At 45.1% G+C, this 15,856-nt stretch overlaps 1 protein-coding gene across 2 annotated transcripts in view; it reads left to right on the top strand.

Annotated features, from left to right (window-relative positions):
• The first annotated feature begins 485 nt into the window (after positions 1-485).
• The window catches only part of MED12L (mediator complex subunit 12L), a 153,839-nt gene continuing 138,468 nt past the window's right edge, over positions 486-15,856 (top strand). For both annotated transcript variants that reach the window (XM_075098655.1, XM_075098654.1), the window contains exons 1-5: positions 486-687; positions 7,213-7,317; positions 9,131-9,322; positions 11,643-11,802; positions 15,060-15,229. In XM_075098655.1, the coding sequence (XP_074954756.1) occupies positions 589-687; positions 7,213-7,317; positions 9,131-9,322; positions 11,643-11,802; positions 15,060-15,229 (726 nt within the window). In that variant the 5' untranslated portion in view covers positions 486-588. The remainder of the gene's footprint in view (positions 688-7,212; positions 7,318-9,130; positions 9,323-11,642; positions 11,803-15,059; positions 15,230-15,856) is intronic.

The following is a 15,856-nucleotide window of genomic DNA, read 5'->3' as shown; positions in this document are numbered from 1 at the left end:
TAGAGCGGGGCTGTGCCGGAGCGCTGGGCGACGGCCTCCTGGTCCTGCTCGCAGACCTGCCTCGTCCGCAGCGGGCTCTATATGAATTATTTATCCGCTAAAATGAATGATATTCAGCACGGGAACAGACGATAGGGTGAACAGGCGGGTGCGGTGTCCCCGCCGCTGGAAGGGGCCGGGAGGGAGCGCGGCCGGCCGCCCCGCTCCCCGCACAGGGCTGTCCCCGGCGGGCAGCCCTGCCTTTCCCAGCCCCTCGTCGCCGTCCCCTGGGGCAGCTCGAGGGGTCCCCGGCCGCCGCCGCTGTGCCCGGCACGGCGTTCTGCCCCGCTGCGGTGGGCAGCGGCGGGGGCTGCCGGCCGTGCTCGCGGCGGACAGGGCTCGGGCCGGCACCTGCCGCGGGAAGGCGCGGTGCGGGGTGGGCCGGGCCGGGCCGCACCGCCCCGGCGCCCGTCCGCCGCCGCCGCCGCGACGCGCAGCCCGCCCCCGGCGCGGCGGGGGTGAGGCGGGGGGCGAGCCGCCGAGTGCTGCTCCCTGGCGCTCGGAGCCCGCTCCAGCGCCCGCCCGCCGCGCCGGCGAACATGAGCGATCATGGCCGCCTTCGGGCTCCTCAGCTATGAGCACAGACCGCTCAAGCGGCCGCGCCTGGGGCCGCCCGACGTTTACCCACAGGACCCGCGACAGAAGGAGGTGAGACCGCCCGCGCCGTGCCGTGCCCGCGGCGCCGGGGACCGGCCGCCAGCGCCGCGCCCGTCCCCGCCCGCGGCGGGCCGCCGCCCTCGCCTCCCGGCCCGGCGCCTCCGCCGAAACTTTTGAGCGGCGCCGAGCGCCCGCGGAGCCGCCCGCTGACTTGCATTTTCTGCGGCGAGGCGGGGGCGGCGGTCCCGCACACCTCGGCCTCGGCGCCCTCCCCGCGGCCCGGCGGGCAGCCGCGCTCGTTCTGCGGGGCGGCGGTGAGGCCGGCGGGGCAGAGGAACCGGGCCACCCGCCGTGAGGGGCACCCCCAGCCCATGCGGAGTACAGCCACCTGCCGTGAGGGGCATGGGCCCGTTAGGGGTACCCCCAGCCTATGAGTGGCATCCCTGGTCTGTGAGGGGTACAGCCACCTGCCAGGAGGGGCACCCCCAGCCCGCGAGGGGTATCCCTGGTCTGTGAGGGGTACAGCCACCTGCCGTGAGGGGTGCCCCCGGCCCGTGAGGGGCATGGGCTGCCCTGGGAGTGAGAGGTGCCACCGGCTGGGGCGAGCGTGGGCCTGCTGAGCTGCCCACCCGTGTTTCTGACCTGACAGCAGGGCCCCCTGGATTTTGAAATGAAAGGACTGGAGGGTTTTGGAGGTCAGGGAGTGTATCCAGAAACACAGGGCAGAGGTGAGCAGGGCTGTAGCTTGTACTTTTGTGTCAGGCTGTGGCTTTCTTACTCTCATGTACCACAACCAGACCTGCCGTCGGTTGGTGCTGGGGCAAGCGCGTAGTTTGGGTGGGTGCTGTGATATGGCTGGCACATCCAGCAAAGCCATAGGGTTGATTGTAGGCTCCCCCCGGTGTGGCGTCCTGGTCAGTCTTACTTCTGGACTGCTGGCCCTCAGTAGGTGGGTGGAAGAAGCCTCAGGTGTGGTTTGGTGAACGGGGTGTTTCCCAGCAAAGTCACCACATCTCTCTCAGACTTGCCTTGCGTGCTGTGTTGTGACTCGTACATGAAGCTGTGTGCACTAGGTACCCCTGCCTTTTGCGTGGTTGGTGTGGGATGTCCCATTCTTCTGGTGTTCCCGGCTGTCTTCTGTCCTGGTGAATTTGGTGCTCGGGAAGTCATCAGGCTGACAAGGACGAGCTCCAGTTAAACAGAGCAAGGACAGCGCTGCAGCCATGCAATGCTCTTTCTGGTCTGTTGTCATCTTGTGGAGACTTCCAGAAAGGAGGCTAATTAAGGGTAATTAGTTGTTGTTGAGCATTATCATCTGCTTCAGGTAGGCTGGAGAATGCTCATCAGAGAGTGACCATTGGTCAGTGCTGGTTGAGAGGAGCCTGGATAACACACGATAGAAGATGAGTATTCAAGTCCGTTACTAATCCTTTGAGACACATCTCAATCTTTTGACCTCTAGCAGCATCTTTTTGTCTTTTCACCCTCATGCCACGATTCATCATACTTAGAGACTTGATGATTACAGTAACGAGAAATATTTCTCTAACGTGTTTTTTATGTGTGACCATGACCAGGCTTGCAGAACTGCCTCTGAACTCAGCTAGAACAATGTATGGAGATGAATTTTTAGCTGTTCAGCGGACTGTTGCATATTTTTAGTGAGGTGGTGGATTGATTCTTGCAGATGTGTTTATAAATATGCAGCCTGTTACAATAAGAATGGAAGTGGCAAGTGCCCAGATGGTTAATATTTAAAATATGTTACATGGGTGCATTAGTAAGTAGAAAAAAACTACAACAGGCTCATTGTTATTTGCCATAACATAATTGATTGAAATGTGGCTTGGGGAAAGTCTTCAGTCCATGTGTGTGCGGGTGGTGTTAGTGTGTGTTGCACGGGGGATTTACAGAATACAGTCCTGTGTTGTTCCACTCTTTGGGTTGGTGAAGTATGCCTGTCATTTGAAAAAGGAAACAAATACAGAGTTACAGGTCCTAGCAGAGGTGGGAATGGACTGTCTGGTGATGTTGGTGTTGCTGACCATTGCCCTGTGCTTTTATAAATTCCCTGTCTGCTACGAGTTAACACCTCCAGGGACCCTGGGCTCTAATGCTCCAGAGCCAGCTCCTGAGCTCTGTTCACCTGAGCACCAGGTGGAAATCTGCATCCTTTGCAAGGTCCCCTCATGAAAAGCGTGGGGTAATGCTTAGCTCCTGAACATTGGCATGTGCCCTGTGTGCAAAATGCTGTCTGCAGAAATAAGGGGGTGGTGGGAGGGAAGTCTTCAAATTGCATAGCACATAGCTTCTGCTTGAATGCAGTCACCTGCTGGGGCTGCTTTTAACACCTGATACTGCTCTAAAAGAGAAAGATTAGGAGGAATTATCTTACCTTGTCTTCCTGTAATGCGTTTTCTTTGAACATTGGACAGTACTTTGCACATATTTTCTTTGTATAATCAGCAGTCGCTGCTTTGAAAATCCTGCCCTGGCAGGAGCATCTGAAGGCAGGTGTTAGAATCAACTTTTTTCTAACACTTCCTGTGCTCTAAATTTTTATGATCTCCCTGAGATGGATAAAATATAATGCAAATTGTGTTTATTACAAGCCAAAGCTATAACCACTGAATGTACCATATCATCAGGGCCAAATCCTGATGATTTTACTTGTGTAATGCTTTTAACTTCAGCTAAATTCAGTTTCAAAGCACAAAAAAGCACAACTGACATCATTTTACTGCTGAGAAATAGCCTTCAGGCAGAAGGAATTTCATTGCCTTCTCCACACGTAGTGCACAGGGTTTGACCCTTCCAAGGCTCCATTCTCCAACCTCTACAATCACCAGTAGCCCAGGCCACCTTCTCACCAGTAGAATGGGTATAGCAGTGGAAGTTTCTGTCAGAGGGGCCTCTCCAGTATTGTTCCCCTTATACCAGTTGGGAACAGACCTGTCTTTCTGGCCCCTTCAGTATTATAAGAGACCAATCTTCCTTCTTGCTCTCGGTATCTGTTTGTAATGTGGCCTGTATGTCGTCACCTTGGTCTCTGGCAAAAGTTGCTTCTGCAACTTGGATATGGCTAATCCTTGTTTGTGACTTCTGAGCCATTGATTCGGAGTGGATAATGCTCCTCAAAGTATCGTTATTCCTCTCTGCATCACAAAATATAGCTTGTTCAGTAATCTATATCTGGCACAGTATTTTATACTGTCTCTTCTAGGGACTTATTTTTTGATCTCATCATTCAAATCAAGCCCAATATAGCGGCAGCTGAGCACGAGAGGAAGGTTTATGGTGGAGCAGCTATGCCACAGGTTGAAATCCTGGGCCTTCCTGCACAGAGTTTGGGTCTCCAAGCTAACGCAGTGGTTGCTCCAAGCTGCTGAAAGTAGGTGCCCTGTTGTAATAAAGGGACATGAAGCAAAAGATGGAGCGTGTGAGAGGATGTAGAAGTAATGACTGGTGAAAAAGATCTGTTTTGTTCCTTTCATGAGTTTAATACGAACTTCTTTTACATTTCTCATCTGAAGGAAATGTTTGATTTAGGGAGAAAAAGAATGCCTTTCAAAAATTCCTTGCTTTTGACTGTCAGATAGTGCTGATATAGCTCTATACATTGTCCGCTTGCTCAGCTTAGATGTCAGAATAAACTGGCCAGTTTCTAGTTTTTCAAAACCATCATTATATTATTAGCTTTCTACTTTTCTTACCAGCTTGGTGCTGCAGTAAGCAAGTGTAACTCTAGTAGTAAGGAAGCAGGAGAATGCTTAAGTTGCAAGAGCTCATTCCTATTCATTAAAAGCAAGTTAATATGGAATTATACCATCCAGAACACCCAACAATGCCTCAATGCTTGATCGTAACAGTCGGTTCATTTGTTCTCGGTCTAGATTTGAGTACCCTGACTGCAGCCAGCTGGGTAGGTGCTACAGGGGGCCTCTGAACACGCTTTGCAGGAGTCACAGCTGCGATGAAGTAATGCATGCAGACTTAAGTTGGGGTATGACTTCTCACAGAGCTGACTATGCTCAGCTCCTGTGAACATCGGCCTGAACTTATCGGGCTTTCTTTCTCTAAAGATAACCGTTGTTATGCATTGTGTTCACAAGCAGAGTGCTGCAGATATATCAGTGGGTCTTAAATATCCCCCATGAAACAATTCAAATTCTTTCTGAAGCAAATTAACACAATTTGGGCCTGAATGTTCGTTTGGTTATTTAAAATTGCAAAAGGGTTTTAAGCCTTGATTGGGCTCGCTTGGGGCCCTGCTTGACATTTTGAAAGGAATCTTGACATCCCTGCAGGAGCCCAGAGGATCCAGCGTGTTGCGGCACAGAGTGTCTCAGTGACAGCAGCGTGCGGTGCTCCTGTGTCTGAGGGCTTGCAAACCAAGCCAAGTGAAAGCGGCTTAACCCTAGTACATTCAGTGTTGTACAACTCATCTGTGCTGGTGTTCCTGCCTGTATGTCCAGGCAACTCTCCCCTCTGCTTGCAGACAGCTGTGCTCTTAGGAAATGACCCTAAGCTGTTAATGGAGCTGACCTAAGTGAGATGTAATGAGAGCTCCTGTGAACATCTATTTTATTGTTAATTTGTTTGTAAAGGTATCTCTGTGCATTGTGTTCATGTCTCTTCATTTCTAGTTGGTCCTTGGTTATGCAACTGTGCTATGCTCAGTGTTTAAAATTTCTGAACTGCTGCTGAAGGCAGGGAGAAATCTGAGCTAATAATCTGAGCCAGACAAAACCAAAACACTGATGTGTTTGTGTTGTCAGTCCATCCGCAGCTTGTTCCTACAGTAGTGGTAGATATAGCAGTACAACATACGGTTCTTAGTTATTTTCAGTACAATGATATCTAGACAGCTTTTTTCAAAAGAGGAGGAGTTTAAAGGTATCAGAACTAGGGTCATCTGTGGAAATGGCACTAATAGTAACATACATCTCCATCTGTTTGCCATTTACCTTTTATTTATTTGCTTATAATATCTTTGATCACTTTCATCTCTGCCTTTATCTGTGTTTTGAAGGCTGTCTTGGGGATAGTGTGGGTGGAGGAGTGTTCCAGCACTTCTTGTTGATTTCATTTAAAATTCAGATGAGGCTTGCTAACTTCATAAACCCTAGAGAGCTTAGATTTCTTCTAAATACATTACTGTCTTCTGTGTTGCTCCCAAACTTTGTGAAAATACTGAAAAGCAAAATGTGTTGCAAAGCGTAAGAGAATAAACCGAATGGAAGCTTCTGGGTCGCTGTTATTGGGAGGGACATGTTGCCCAAAACTAGTGATAAAATCTTCCAGTAAAATTGCGACATTCTTAACTTTGTTTTCTCCTGTTTTATTTGCTTGGTTGCACAGCAGTTGCTCTTTGCTTTTATAGGTTATTTCACAGTCATTATGGGAATTGTTTCAATATTTCACCCACTACCAGTGGTCTGTGGACCACTGGGGCTTGTGTAGAGTGCCTTTGGTGGCAAGTAACTGGTTCATTGGGGGACATCTGTGCCTTCTATTCATAGGGAGACTAAGAAAAACAAACAGGCCAGGTTCCCCATTCATCTGGGGTAGGTAAACCTCAGTCTCACAGGCATGTGATCCTGAATAAGTGAATAAACTGCACAGCCTCCATGGAAGAATATTAACTTTTGTGAAGATATGGAGTGAAGATAGGGGAGGATGGGACTTGCTTAGGAAGTTATAGTCTACATTTGTGAAGGCTCGGGTGTGTGTTTGCACCTAATGTTCCTGACCCCACTTCTGCCTGTTCTGTGTTCTTGCTGTGAATATGGTCCAGCTAAGCCTACTTAAATACTGATACACAGCAAAACGAAGGTGTGGTGATAGTGCAGTAGGAAACTAGTAATCCTTCCACTGTGAAAGTCACTCCAGAAAGAGTGCGAACAGGGACAGATATTTACTTGAAATAGTTTCTGCTAGAGGTGGTCTGTTTCTTATTTCAGTAGAGATTATCAAATGGTGGTTGTGAGGCCACAAACCAAAATAGTAACATTTTAAACTTCAACAAAACAATGATGCAAAAATTTTTTATGTGCTGGGGGAAGGGACATATAGGGTTCTGGTGGAACCGAGGGGTGTGCAGCAGTGTTCTGTTGTGGAGTGATGCAGGTGGTTCCAGTGATCCCAGTGTATCTCAAGGAGCTCTCCCGCCGCTGGTCAGGGTGGCTGGTGACCTGTACCACTTTCACGAGGAAGGTTTAGGGCTGGGTGCTGGGGAGCACTCCAACTTTTATGAAGGCTGCCAAGGCCTCATTTCCTGCTACCCTTCTTGTGGGCAGCAATCCTTTTCCAGCAAAACAAGTGGCTTCCTTATCAAGTTATGGCCTTGAAGTCTGTAGTAAGACGAACAGCTAATGAGGACTTGGGATACTAGTAGCATTGTGTTCTGCTTCACTGAAATCCTGTGAATGTGCAGAGTGCTTTGAGGGCTCAGGTGGATGCAGAGTGTGACATACTAGCAAATATGTAAATTTTCTTTATAAAAACACACTTCTCAGAATGATGTGACTTCTTATGTTGTAATTTGATTTTTTGCCCTTAAAATGCTCCTTGCAGGATGAACTTACTGCAGTGAACGTAAAGCAAGGCTTCAGTAATCAACCTGCCTTCTCTGGAGATGAGCATGGATCTGCTAGAAATATTGTCATTAACGCCTCAAAGGTAGGACAGGGCTTTTCACTCTGGGTGTACTCATTGAAATTGATCCAACCTGGCTGTGGTTGTACTTGGTTCCTGAGTGCTTTGCTTTCTATTTGGAAGCCTTCATAGTAAAGTTAATTACAGAACTAATATAAGAATTCTGAGCTGTGTTTCTGCTGCCTAGTGTTGTCAGTCTTCAGAGGAAAACATGGATGCCAAGAACAAAACATAACTAGCGCACTTCATTGTAGAAGAGACATTAATTTTTGCTCCTGTTCTTTTATCTGCTTCACATACAAAGACAGTAGCAACTCCTTCCCTGGAAGTCCCTAGTGTTTACGCATCTTTAACTTGCTTTGGTCTTGTATCTGTTTCATCAGGCTGTTTTCTGCCAGGAGAAACTGGTCACTGTGGTCCAGGTCTCTTGGAATGTGTAGTGAAATTTAACTTACCTCTCGTGTGTTTTTTTTTCTCTGAGTCAAAGAAGTGTGAGGTACAGGAGAGCAATAAAAATCACTAAAATATTAGTTACTATCCTCCAACCTGCAAATATTAGCTTTTTAGAAGAAACCCCATCCCGTATTTCTTTGAGGGATTTGTTCAGATTCATGTACTCTCCTTTTTTTTTTTTCTTTTTTTTTTTTTGTGTCTGTTGGGGAAAGCAGGAAGAAACGGTTTGAAGGAGACTGTTATCAAGAAGCTTATAAAAGTGTTTTCAGACAAAGTAATTTTCTGCTACTTGACTTTTAAAATATATAACTTTTTACGGCTTATTGGAAAATGGGAATTTACTTCTACAGTGATGCTCTTATTTTAGCAGGAGAAGAGATACAAGTAAATGATTGTTGAAATGCTAAAGGTTTTCCTGTTACATTCTTCTTATTTTGTTTTCTAGAATTGCTACCTGCAGGCACTTTCTGTCTTATTTTCTAATTATTTGTGTTTTGACTATTGAACAGAACTGTTTGAAAGTAAACCAGAAATTCACAAGGAAGTGCTTATAGTTATTTGGAAGATTTTAGCGTAGCTTTACCAAAATAAGTTCAATATCTCCTAAAAGCTTTGCACAGATTTTAAAATTACCCAACTATGAATATATTTATTAGAAAATAAAACATTTTATTCTTACTGACAGGCCTAAAAATTAATTTCTATTGTAGCAATTTTGAAAAGTAAATAAGCTTACGTGGGAAGTGAAACCTTTATTGGGCTTTTTTCTGCTGTTTGGAGATTAAAAGTACGAGGGAAGCAAATCTTGCAAAGCTTTTCATTCTGGAGGTATCGAGTGGTAGCGGGAGTGTTTCGAATAGAAGCCATAACACTTCCTAGCTTATGCAAATCTTTGAAGTTTTGCCTGCTGTAACTGGTGATTGAAAGACAGCAAATGTGGTTCTTGTGCCAGCGTAGTTTGTTCTCAAACAGCCTGTAGTTACACACTTCATGGTGTAGTAAAGTGTAGAAGGCGAGGAATGTTCTGAGACACTCTTAGAATACACTGAATCAGGGCCTAAATCTGTGACACTCATCTGTTGGAGGGATGTGGCTCTGGGCATTCACACTGACCTGTGGTAAATGACAGCTGCATCTCTGGTATCTCTGAGCCCTGGCTTGGTTTTGCTGAGCCGCAGCAGATAATGCAGAAATGTTGCACGGGTGCTTAATATCATGAATCCCCATCTCCTAGCTGCGGGGAATTAGAGTGTAATCTTATTAGATTGATAGCCTAGACTAGAGTGATGACTACATCTATTCAGATGGAAATCCTTTGTGCATTAATGTACAACAGATGCTTGCTTACTGGGTTGTCATATATGTTTTGCTTTTTTCCCCACAGATTGGCGCTTACTTTAGCAGCATATTAGCAGAAAAGCTGAAACTTAACACTTTCCAGGACACAGGAAAGAAGAAACCACAAGTAAATGCCAAAGACAACTACTGGCTGGTTACTGCTCGGTCTCAGAGTGCAATTCACAACTGGTTCACAGATTTAGCAGGAAGCAAACCACTGACTCTTTTAGCAAAAAAGGTATCGAAGTACTCCTTCCTCTATTTCTTCGTGTCCTGGTTTCGGCTGAGATAATTTTCTTCCTAGTAGCCGATACAGCACTGTGTTTTGGATTTAGTATGAGAACAATGTTGATAACAAGTTGTCACTAAGTGGTGCTTACACTAAATCAAGGACTTTTTGGCTTCTTGTGATCTGCTGACTGAGAAGGCTGGGGGTGCACAAGAAATTGGGAGGGGGCACAGCGAGGACAGCTGACCCCCACTGTCCAAAGGGATATTCCATACCATATGGCATCATGCTCAGTATGTAAACTGGGGGAAGGCTGGCTGGGGGGCCGCTGCTCTGGAACTGGCTGGGTGTTGGTCAGTGGGTGGTGAGCAATTGCATTGTGCATCACTTATTTTGTATATTCTTTTACCATTATTATTATTATTTTCCTTTCCTTTTCTGTCCTATTAAATTGTCTTTATCTCAACCAACAAATCTTACTTTTTTTCCCCCCAATTCTCTCCCGCATCCCACTTGGGATGGGGAGTGAGCAAATGGCTGGAGGTAGCTACTGCTCTTCAGCGTGTTCCCTCTCTGCAAGGAGGGTGCCTGGGCAAAGGGGAACTTCGGATCTAGCTGGTAAAAAGTTCCTTTGAGTGATAGTATTTTAGGTGTGTTTATCTTATTGACAGCCAGATTCTTTGCCTGTAAACTTCACTTCAACTGTCTCTTTCTCAAGCAAAGGAACAGTTTACAGAAATTGTTGTATGTGGCGAGGGAATAATTGACTAGGAAGTCCATGCATTCTTAAAAGAACCTGCTTGCTAACTCCAACCCCTTTGCATGCTCTTCGCATTTAAATTTGTATTTTTATTAACAATCTTTGTTAAAGAGTCTCATTAGTTGCATTCTTGTTTAAGCTTCCAATTAAGGAAGAGGGCTCTCGCTGCTTTGTAGCAGTCTTTGTACAACTGGAAAAGGCAATTTTTGAGCTATCTTTTTGGATACTGCATGCTGTTAAGAACAGCATTACAAGATAAATTTGAAGTGGTCATTAAAACTTATCCAAGGTGGTGTCCAGAACATAGTAACAAAAGTGCTGTTATTCACACCTTTCTTTCTTGAAGCTCCATGTACAAGCAGCTAATCTTACAGTATCTGAGAGTTATTCTGAGTATAAATTAAACTGCAGTAAGGAACTCTTATTCCAAACTGTTGAGAATAAATGGACCAAAATAACAGAAGGTACAAGTTTCACCAGCTTTTGGTCTGTTGCCATGCAGTTGCTGAAGAACACGTGCTGCTTTGCTACCAATAGAGCCACCAGAAAAACAAGAGCTTTGCTGTGGCAAGCATGCCACCCACAAGTTTCCCTGATAACTTTCTGAGAGGTTAACTTTGTGAATAGAAGTGCTAAAGAGATTTCTTTCATTATTTACATTTTTTTTTAAATAACCAGATTTATAAACCTGCTGATAACAGTAAATAAGCATGTTAAGAACACTGTGAAATTGATTCTGTAGAGTCCCTTGACTGACCACTGAAGAGCATTACAGGAGAGGGTTAGTGCTTTGTTTGCTGCTCTCTCCAGCATTGATGCACCTCTGTTCTCCAGGCGCTCTGTTAGAAAGGTTGAGTATGCTTGAAGGAGTGATGAGGACTTTTTGGTAAGGGATAGTAAGTGTAGCATTTGTGCCTCCACTGCCTTTTGCCTCCACTGGGTATGAAATGTCTTGTTCTCATATATGTTGCTTTAAAAATGCATTTAAAATTTATTCTACCTTTATGCTGAAAAGTTTAAGGATTGCTGTGACATAATAGAGTGACTTCTAACCTGGAAGTCTTGTGGGACCAGCCCTGTTGTGCGCGTGGCCAGCACAGGCGGTATTAGCTGGCCAGGCTGCGTTACCCTGGTATGCTCTGGTTATTATGGACTCTGAACCAGGGGCACCCACGAAGCTGGCAGTATCTGTGTGATTGAACCCTTAACTTGATATATTTCCATTTTCCAGAGGTTCTGAGGATCAGCTGCAGCACTGTTTCTGCACTTTGGATGCTTTTGGCTGTGTTGAGAGGTTTGCTAGTGGCCCTGCAAGCATCCCTAAGCAGGGGAAGGATGCTCCAGGTGAAACCTGTGGGCAGCGTGGGGCAGTATCTCTTTTTTATGTTAAGTCTCTGTTTCTATGTGTCTAGACAATAAGTGATGTTAGTGTAGTGGGTTCCTGTGTTGTTGAAGAGGTCTGCTGCTCTCCAGGTAGTATGGGGTTGAGCAGAGGAGGCCTAGGCTAACCCACAGGTGCCAGCTGCTGTTTGGACTGTGTGCTATAACTTGCTTCCTATTTCATTTCAGGTCCCTATTCTCAGTAAAAAAGAAGATGTTTTTGCTTACTTAGCAAAATATTCTGTGCCACTGCTGCGAGCGGCATGGCTGATCAAAATGACATGTGCCTACTACGCTGCTATTTCTGAAGCTAAAATCAAGAAACGCCAGGCCACTGACCCAAATATTGGTAAGTAAACTTCTCTAACATCTAAATGCATAATAATAGCTGAAGGGGCCTGCTCTTCTTGTTTGTGGCTTTGGTGTTACAAGGTGTCCAGAGAGGAATCTTTGTAGTGGGAGGGGAATAAAAGTTTCTTTTAAATCCGTTTTGTTTAGAAATGTGTGTCAAAGAGTACAAAGAGCCATGCAGCATAAATACTGCCCTGTTGGCTGCTTCTCCTCCCAGCTGATTCCTCCCTAGATCTCCAGGCACAGCATCTGGGGAGTTGACTGTGCTGCATCTTCACCTCTGACACTGGTCTCCGTGGGGTTGGCAGGAGTTGCAAAGGCTGTGCTAAGATAAATGTTAACAGAGAATGAAGAGAACTACTAATTTAGAAAGCCTGTAATGAAATGTGAATTTCAAAGCTTATTTATTAGAACATAGGTGGCAATGTATTTATTTTAAATGACACTGGCACCAAGCCAGTGGGCCAAGCATTGAACACCTTTAAGGTGTTCAAAGGTACTTCAACTGTTATCAAAGTTGTGGTTTTACTCTCTCAATTTACATATGTTACCTATAGCTCTTCTACTGTCTGGAACAAATGTTTTTCCTTCTTGTCCTTGAAATAACTGTGCTCAGAACAGACAATTTCACTCCTGTTTAGCAGCATCTTTGTACTGCTGTGAGAAATGTCTGCTGCTTCCTGCCAACTCATTCTGTTGTTTCTTTCAAACTTTGCTTTGTGTGGTTTTTTTTTATTATTATTTGTAGGCTCGTAACACTAGTTTTCACTCTGAGTTCCTAGGTAAAGACCCCAAAGTATATTTTCTGTTTTCTAGCAATCATCCTATGTTTGTTCTTTGGTGATAGTTTTAAAAATATTTTAAAAAATCAGTCTGATTTTTAGAGACACAGAGCAAGGGGGAGGCAGCATGTGTGACTGGCAAAAAGGAAAAGAGACACCTGCCTAGATATCAGGTCAGGTTGTTGCCTCCATTGGTGTATGAGCTCTGGGAGGCTGCGGTGCTGGGATTAGCTTCTTTGTAGTAAGGTCAGTGCAGTTTTGGTGGGAAATCAGCACAGTTCCCCACTCTTCTTCTGACACAGGATAGGTTCAGGCTTCATTGATCTGTTTTGGCACTGCTGAGCTGGGCTGGGTGATTTGCTCTTCTCTCAAATTCCCCTTCTGTCCTTTGTGCCAAGGGGTGCTGAAACAGTCCCCCCCTCTCCAACCTCTCAGGCTGTTTTCCCTTTTCTTTTGAACGGCGTAAGCATTTTTTGGGGTAGACCCTAGCAGGAGGCTCAGAGCAGGCAGTGAGTGCAGGCTGATTGCTTTCCTAATCTGTCGTGAGTAGCTCTGCTAGTGACCTTTTCCTTTGAAAAGGGGGCATTTGTGGCTCTTCTAGTGGGACTGACGTGGTGTGCACCACGATTAGGGCTGTTCTTTTGCTTGGGACATGTGCTTGTTAGGATGTAGTTAAAACAAACACCCTCTTTCTTGGTTGTCTGAGAGTTGTGGAGAGAGTAAGGAGGAGGTGAGGAAAGCTAAGGTTGTCCACTCTGTTGTGACAAATTGATTTAGGCCTAGTTTGCTCTGGCTGGGAGTAGTAGCTCTTTAAAAGAAAGGGAGTTTATGCTTACTGGGAAGGTGCAAGGCGGAAGTGTGCGTTGGCAGGGTAGGCAGGTACTCCTGGCTCTGCTTCGGGCTGGCACCACGGGGGCACCTGCTTCACAGCAAGGATGAATGAAGCCAGTAAGAGAGTCTGTGGGCTGAGATGCTCGTGACTTCTATCAGCAAGTATTCTGAGGTGGGTTACTGAAGCTTACATCCTCTGTCCAAGTCCCCTGTTTTCCAAAGGCTGTTGAGAGCTTTTTGGGAAGTAGTTTGTTGCATGTCACTGAGCAGCCTTTGGCAGTTCCCAAAGTGCTTTATATCTGTGGCTCAGGTAACAGAAAGGCACTTGCTTTCTTGCATTGTTTCTAACTCAGTGGCACAGAGATATTGGTAATTGTTTTGGGAAAATTATTGTCATGTGAATGTCTCTGTCACATGACATAAGCTTGAAGTAGTGGATTTGGAATTGTGTTTCCAAAAGTGAGTGAATGTTTGAACAACTATAGTTAAACTGCTCCATGAAAGCACTAAAACACACTAGGTTCCTACAGAAATATCAGTAGATTTGGACAGAAAAGCATTCAACATGTAGTCTATATATATTGACAGAGCTCCCAGTTACAAATGCAGAGGGGAAAAAGAATGAACGCACTAGCTGAAGGCTGAAGTGGGTAGTAAACAGCAAAAATAATTGTGAGAGTGGTAGTTCCTGTAACTCTGACAGTAAACAGGCTTAGGTTGTCAAAGCAACTGCATTATGTATTCATAAAAGAGCGTGCTCTTCTAAAATATGCTGCATGCTGATTAAATACAGATCTGTCAGATGTTTGTCTGAGATATTAACAAATATCCTTGGTTGTTCCAGTTATTGTTAAGAAAATGCCTTCCTTACAATTCCTCTTTTTCCAAAGCTTTCTGTGTATGATCAAGGAAGTTTACTTTTGCTCACTAATTTCTCCAAGTTATACAGAATACAGGATCACTGCTCAAGCAGAAAGAAAACCTGATAATTTTTAGTAGGTTTGTGTATTTGCTGAACAGCACCTACTGATTTATCTAGGACAAAGGAAAGATAGTCAGTCTTACTGGCAGAGCTCTGTGCTGTGCTGGTCACTCTGACCTAAGAAACTGCTCCTGAGCTTTTGCAGTCTCGTCAGAGTAAAAATCTGGAGGAGTTAGTTGTCTGTTTCAGAGTGATTATAGAAAGAACAGTTTTATATCTCATTGCTTGTGCAAAGTCCCGTCGAGTTTTATGTTGGCTATATTTGGAGGGGGAAGGAAGAAGAGAGTAAAGGTTCAGATGGAAGGAAGTAATGAAGTATGTTTATTCTATCTGTTTGAAGGCTGTTTTGTGGCCGAATGCTGAAATGGGACAAAGGAGACAGGTGATTCCCTAAAGGCATACCTTGTGTCAGTGCTTTTTACATCATGCTAAGCTAGCAGGCTACTTGCACGCTTGACAGTATGTGTGCTTTGGGACCAATGCACAGGAGGGGCACATAAGAAGCCCATTAATTCACAGTAGGGGCTGCATTATGCAACTGTGGGTTAATGTTCTGGAGGAATGTTTTTGATGACAAAGGCAGTATAAGTTTATTTCAATTCTCACTGTGAAGAAACCTTTTATCACCTGAAGTATTCTAAATGTAAGCTTATTTTGTAGAATGGACTCAAATTATAACCAGATACCTTCGAGAGCAGCTGGCAAAGGTTGCGGAGTTTTATCATGTGACTTCCAGTCAAGGCAACAGCTCTGTAGTGATGCCTCAAGAGATGGAACAAGCCCTGAAGCAGTGGGAATATAATGAAAAACTGTCATTTTATATGTTTCAGGTAATACTTTAAGACGTGCATGGATTTTTTTTTTAAGGTTACCATTCTTGGAAAGTTCAATTTTAGAACTTACCAGTAGCTTTTGTCATTAGACTTGCATAAATTGTAAATGCTAATTAATTTTAAAGATTTGCTAGCTGAAAAAGCTTTGATTTGCTTAGTGTGCTTGATTGTGATTGCAGCAATGTACTCAATTATTGCATCTCTTCTGTATTATCCCATTTTTAAGAGCGTTTTTAATGATTGTGGATCAGGCTGAGGCTGATGTGGCACATGAAGCCTCGGGTGTTGGGGTGGTGACCTGGCTGTTCAGTTACACACGGGTGCTAGCACAGAATAACTCTCTGGTTATTTCCACCCAAGGATAGAAATAGCAGAAGGGTTGCTGGGAGGGAGTCTGTCTGTCAGCAGTAAATCAGGCAGCCTGCTGAATCCCAACTGCAGAGATCATTAGTGCTGTATGCAATTGCTTCCCTATCCATAGGGCTGCCCTGGTGGCGGCTGGTTCCTGCATGTGTAGTGGTGGTTGAGGGTCTTGGTAACTCTGTGCTGACATGGGTAATGAGAGCTAAACAAGAAATGAAATAAAACTTGTAATTACATGCCTTCTTGTTTAGTGCTCCCAGT

This window comes from Phalacrocorax aristotelis, chromosome 7, assembly GCF_949628215.1.
Source record: "Phalacrocorax aristotelis chromosome 7, bGulAri2.1, whole genome shotgun sequence".
In the NCBI taxonomy this organism is placed as follows: domain Eukaryota; kingdom Metazoa; phylum Chordata; class Aves; order Suliformes; family Phalacrocoracidae; genus Phalacrocorax; species Phalacrocorax aristotelis.
This window is presented reverse-complemented; position numbering and strand designations above follow the sequence as displayed.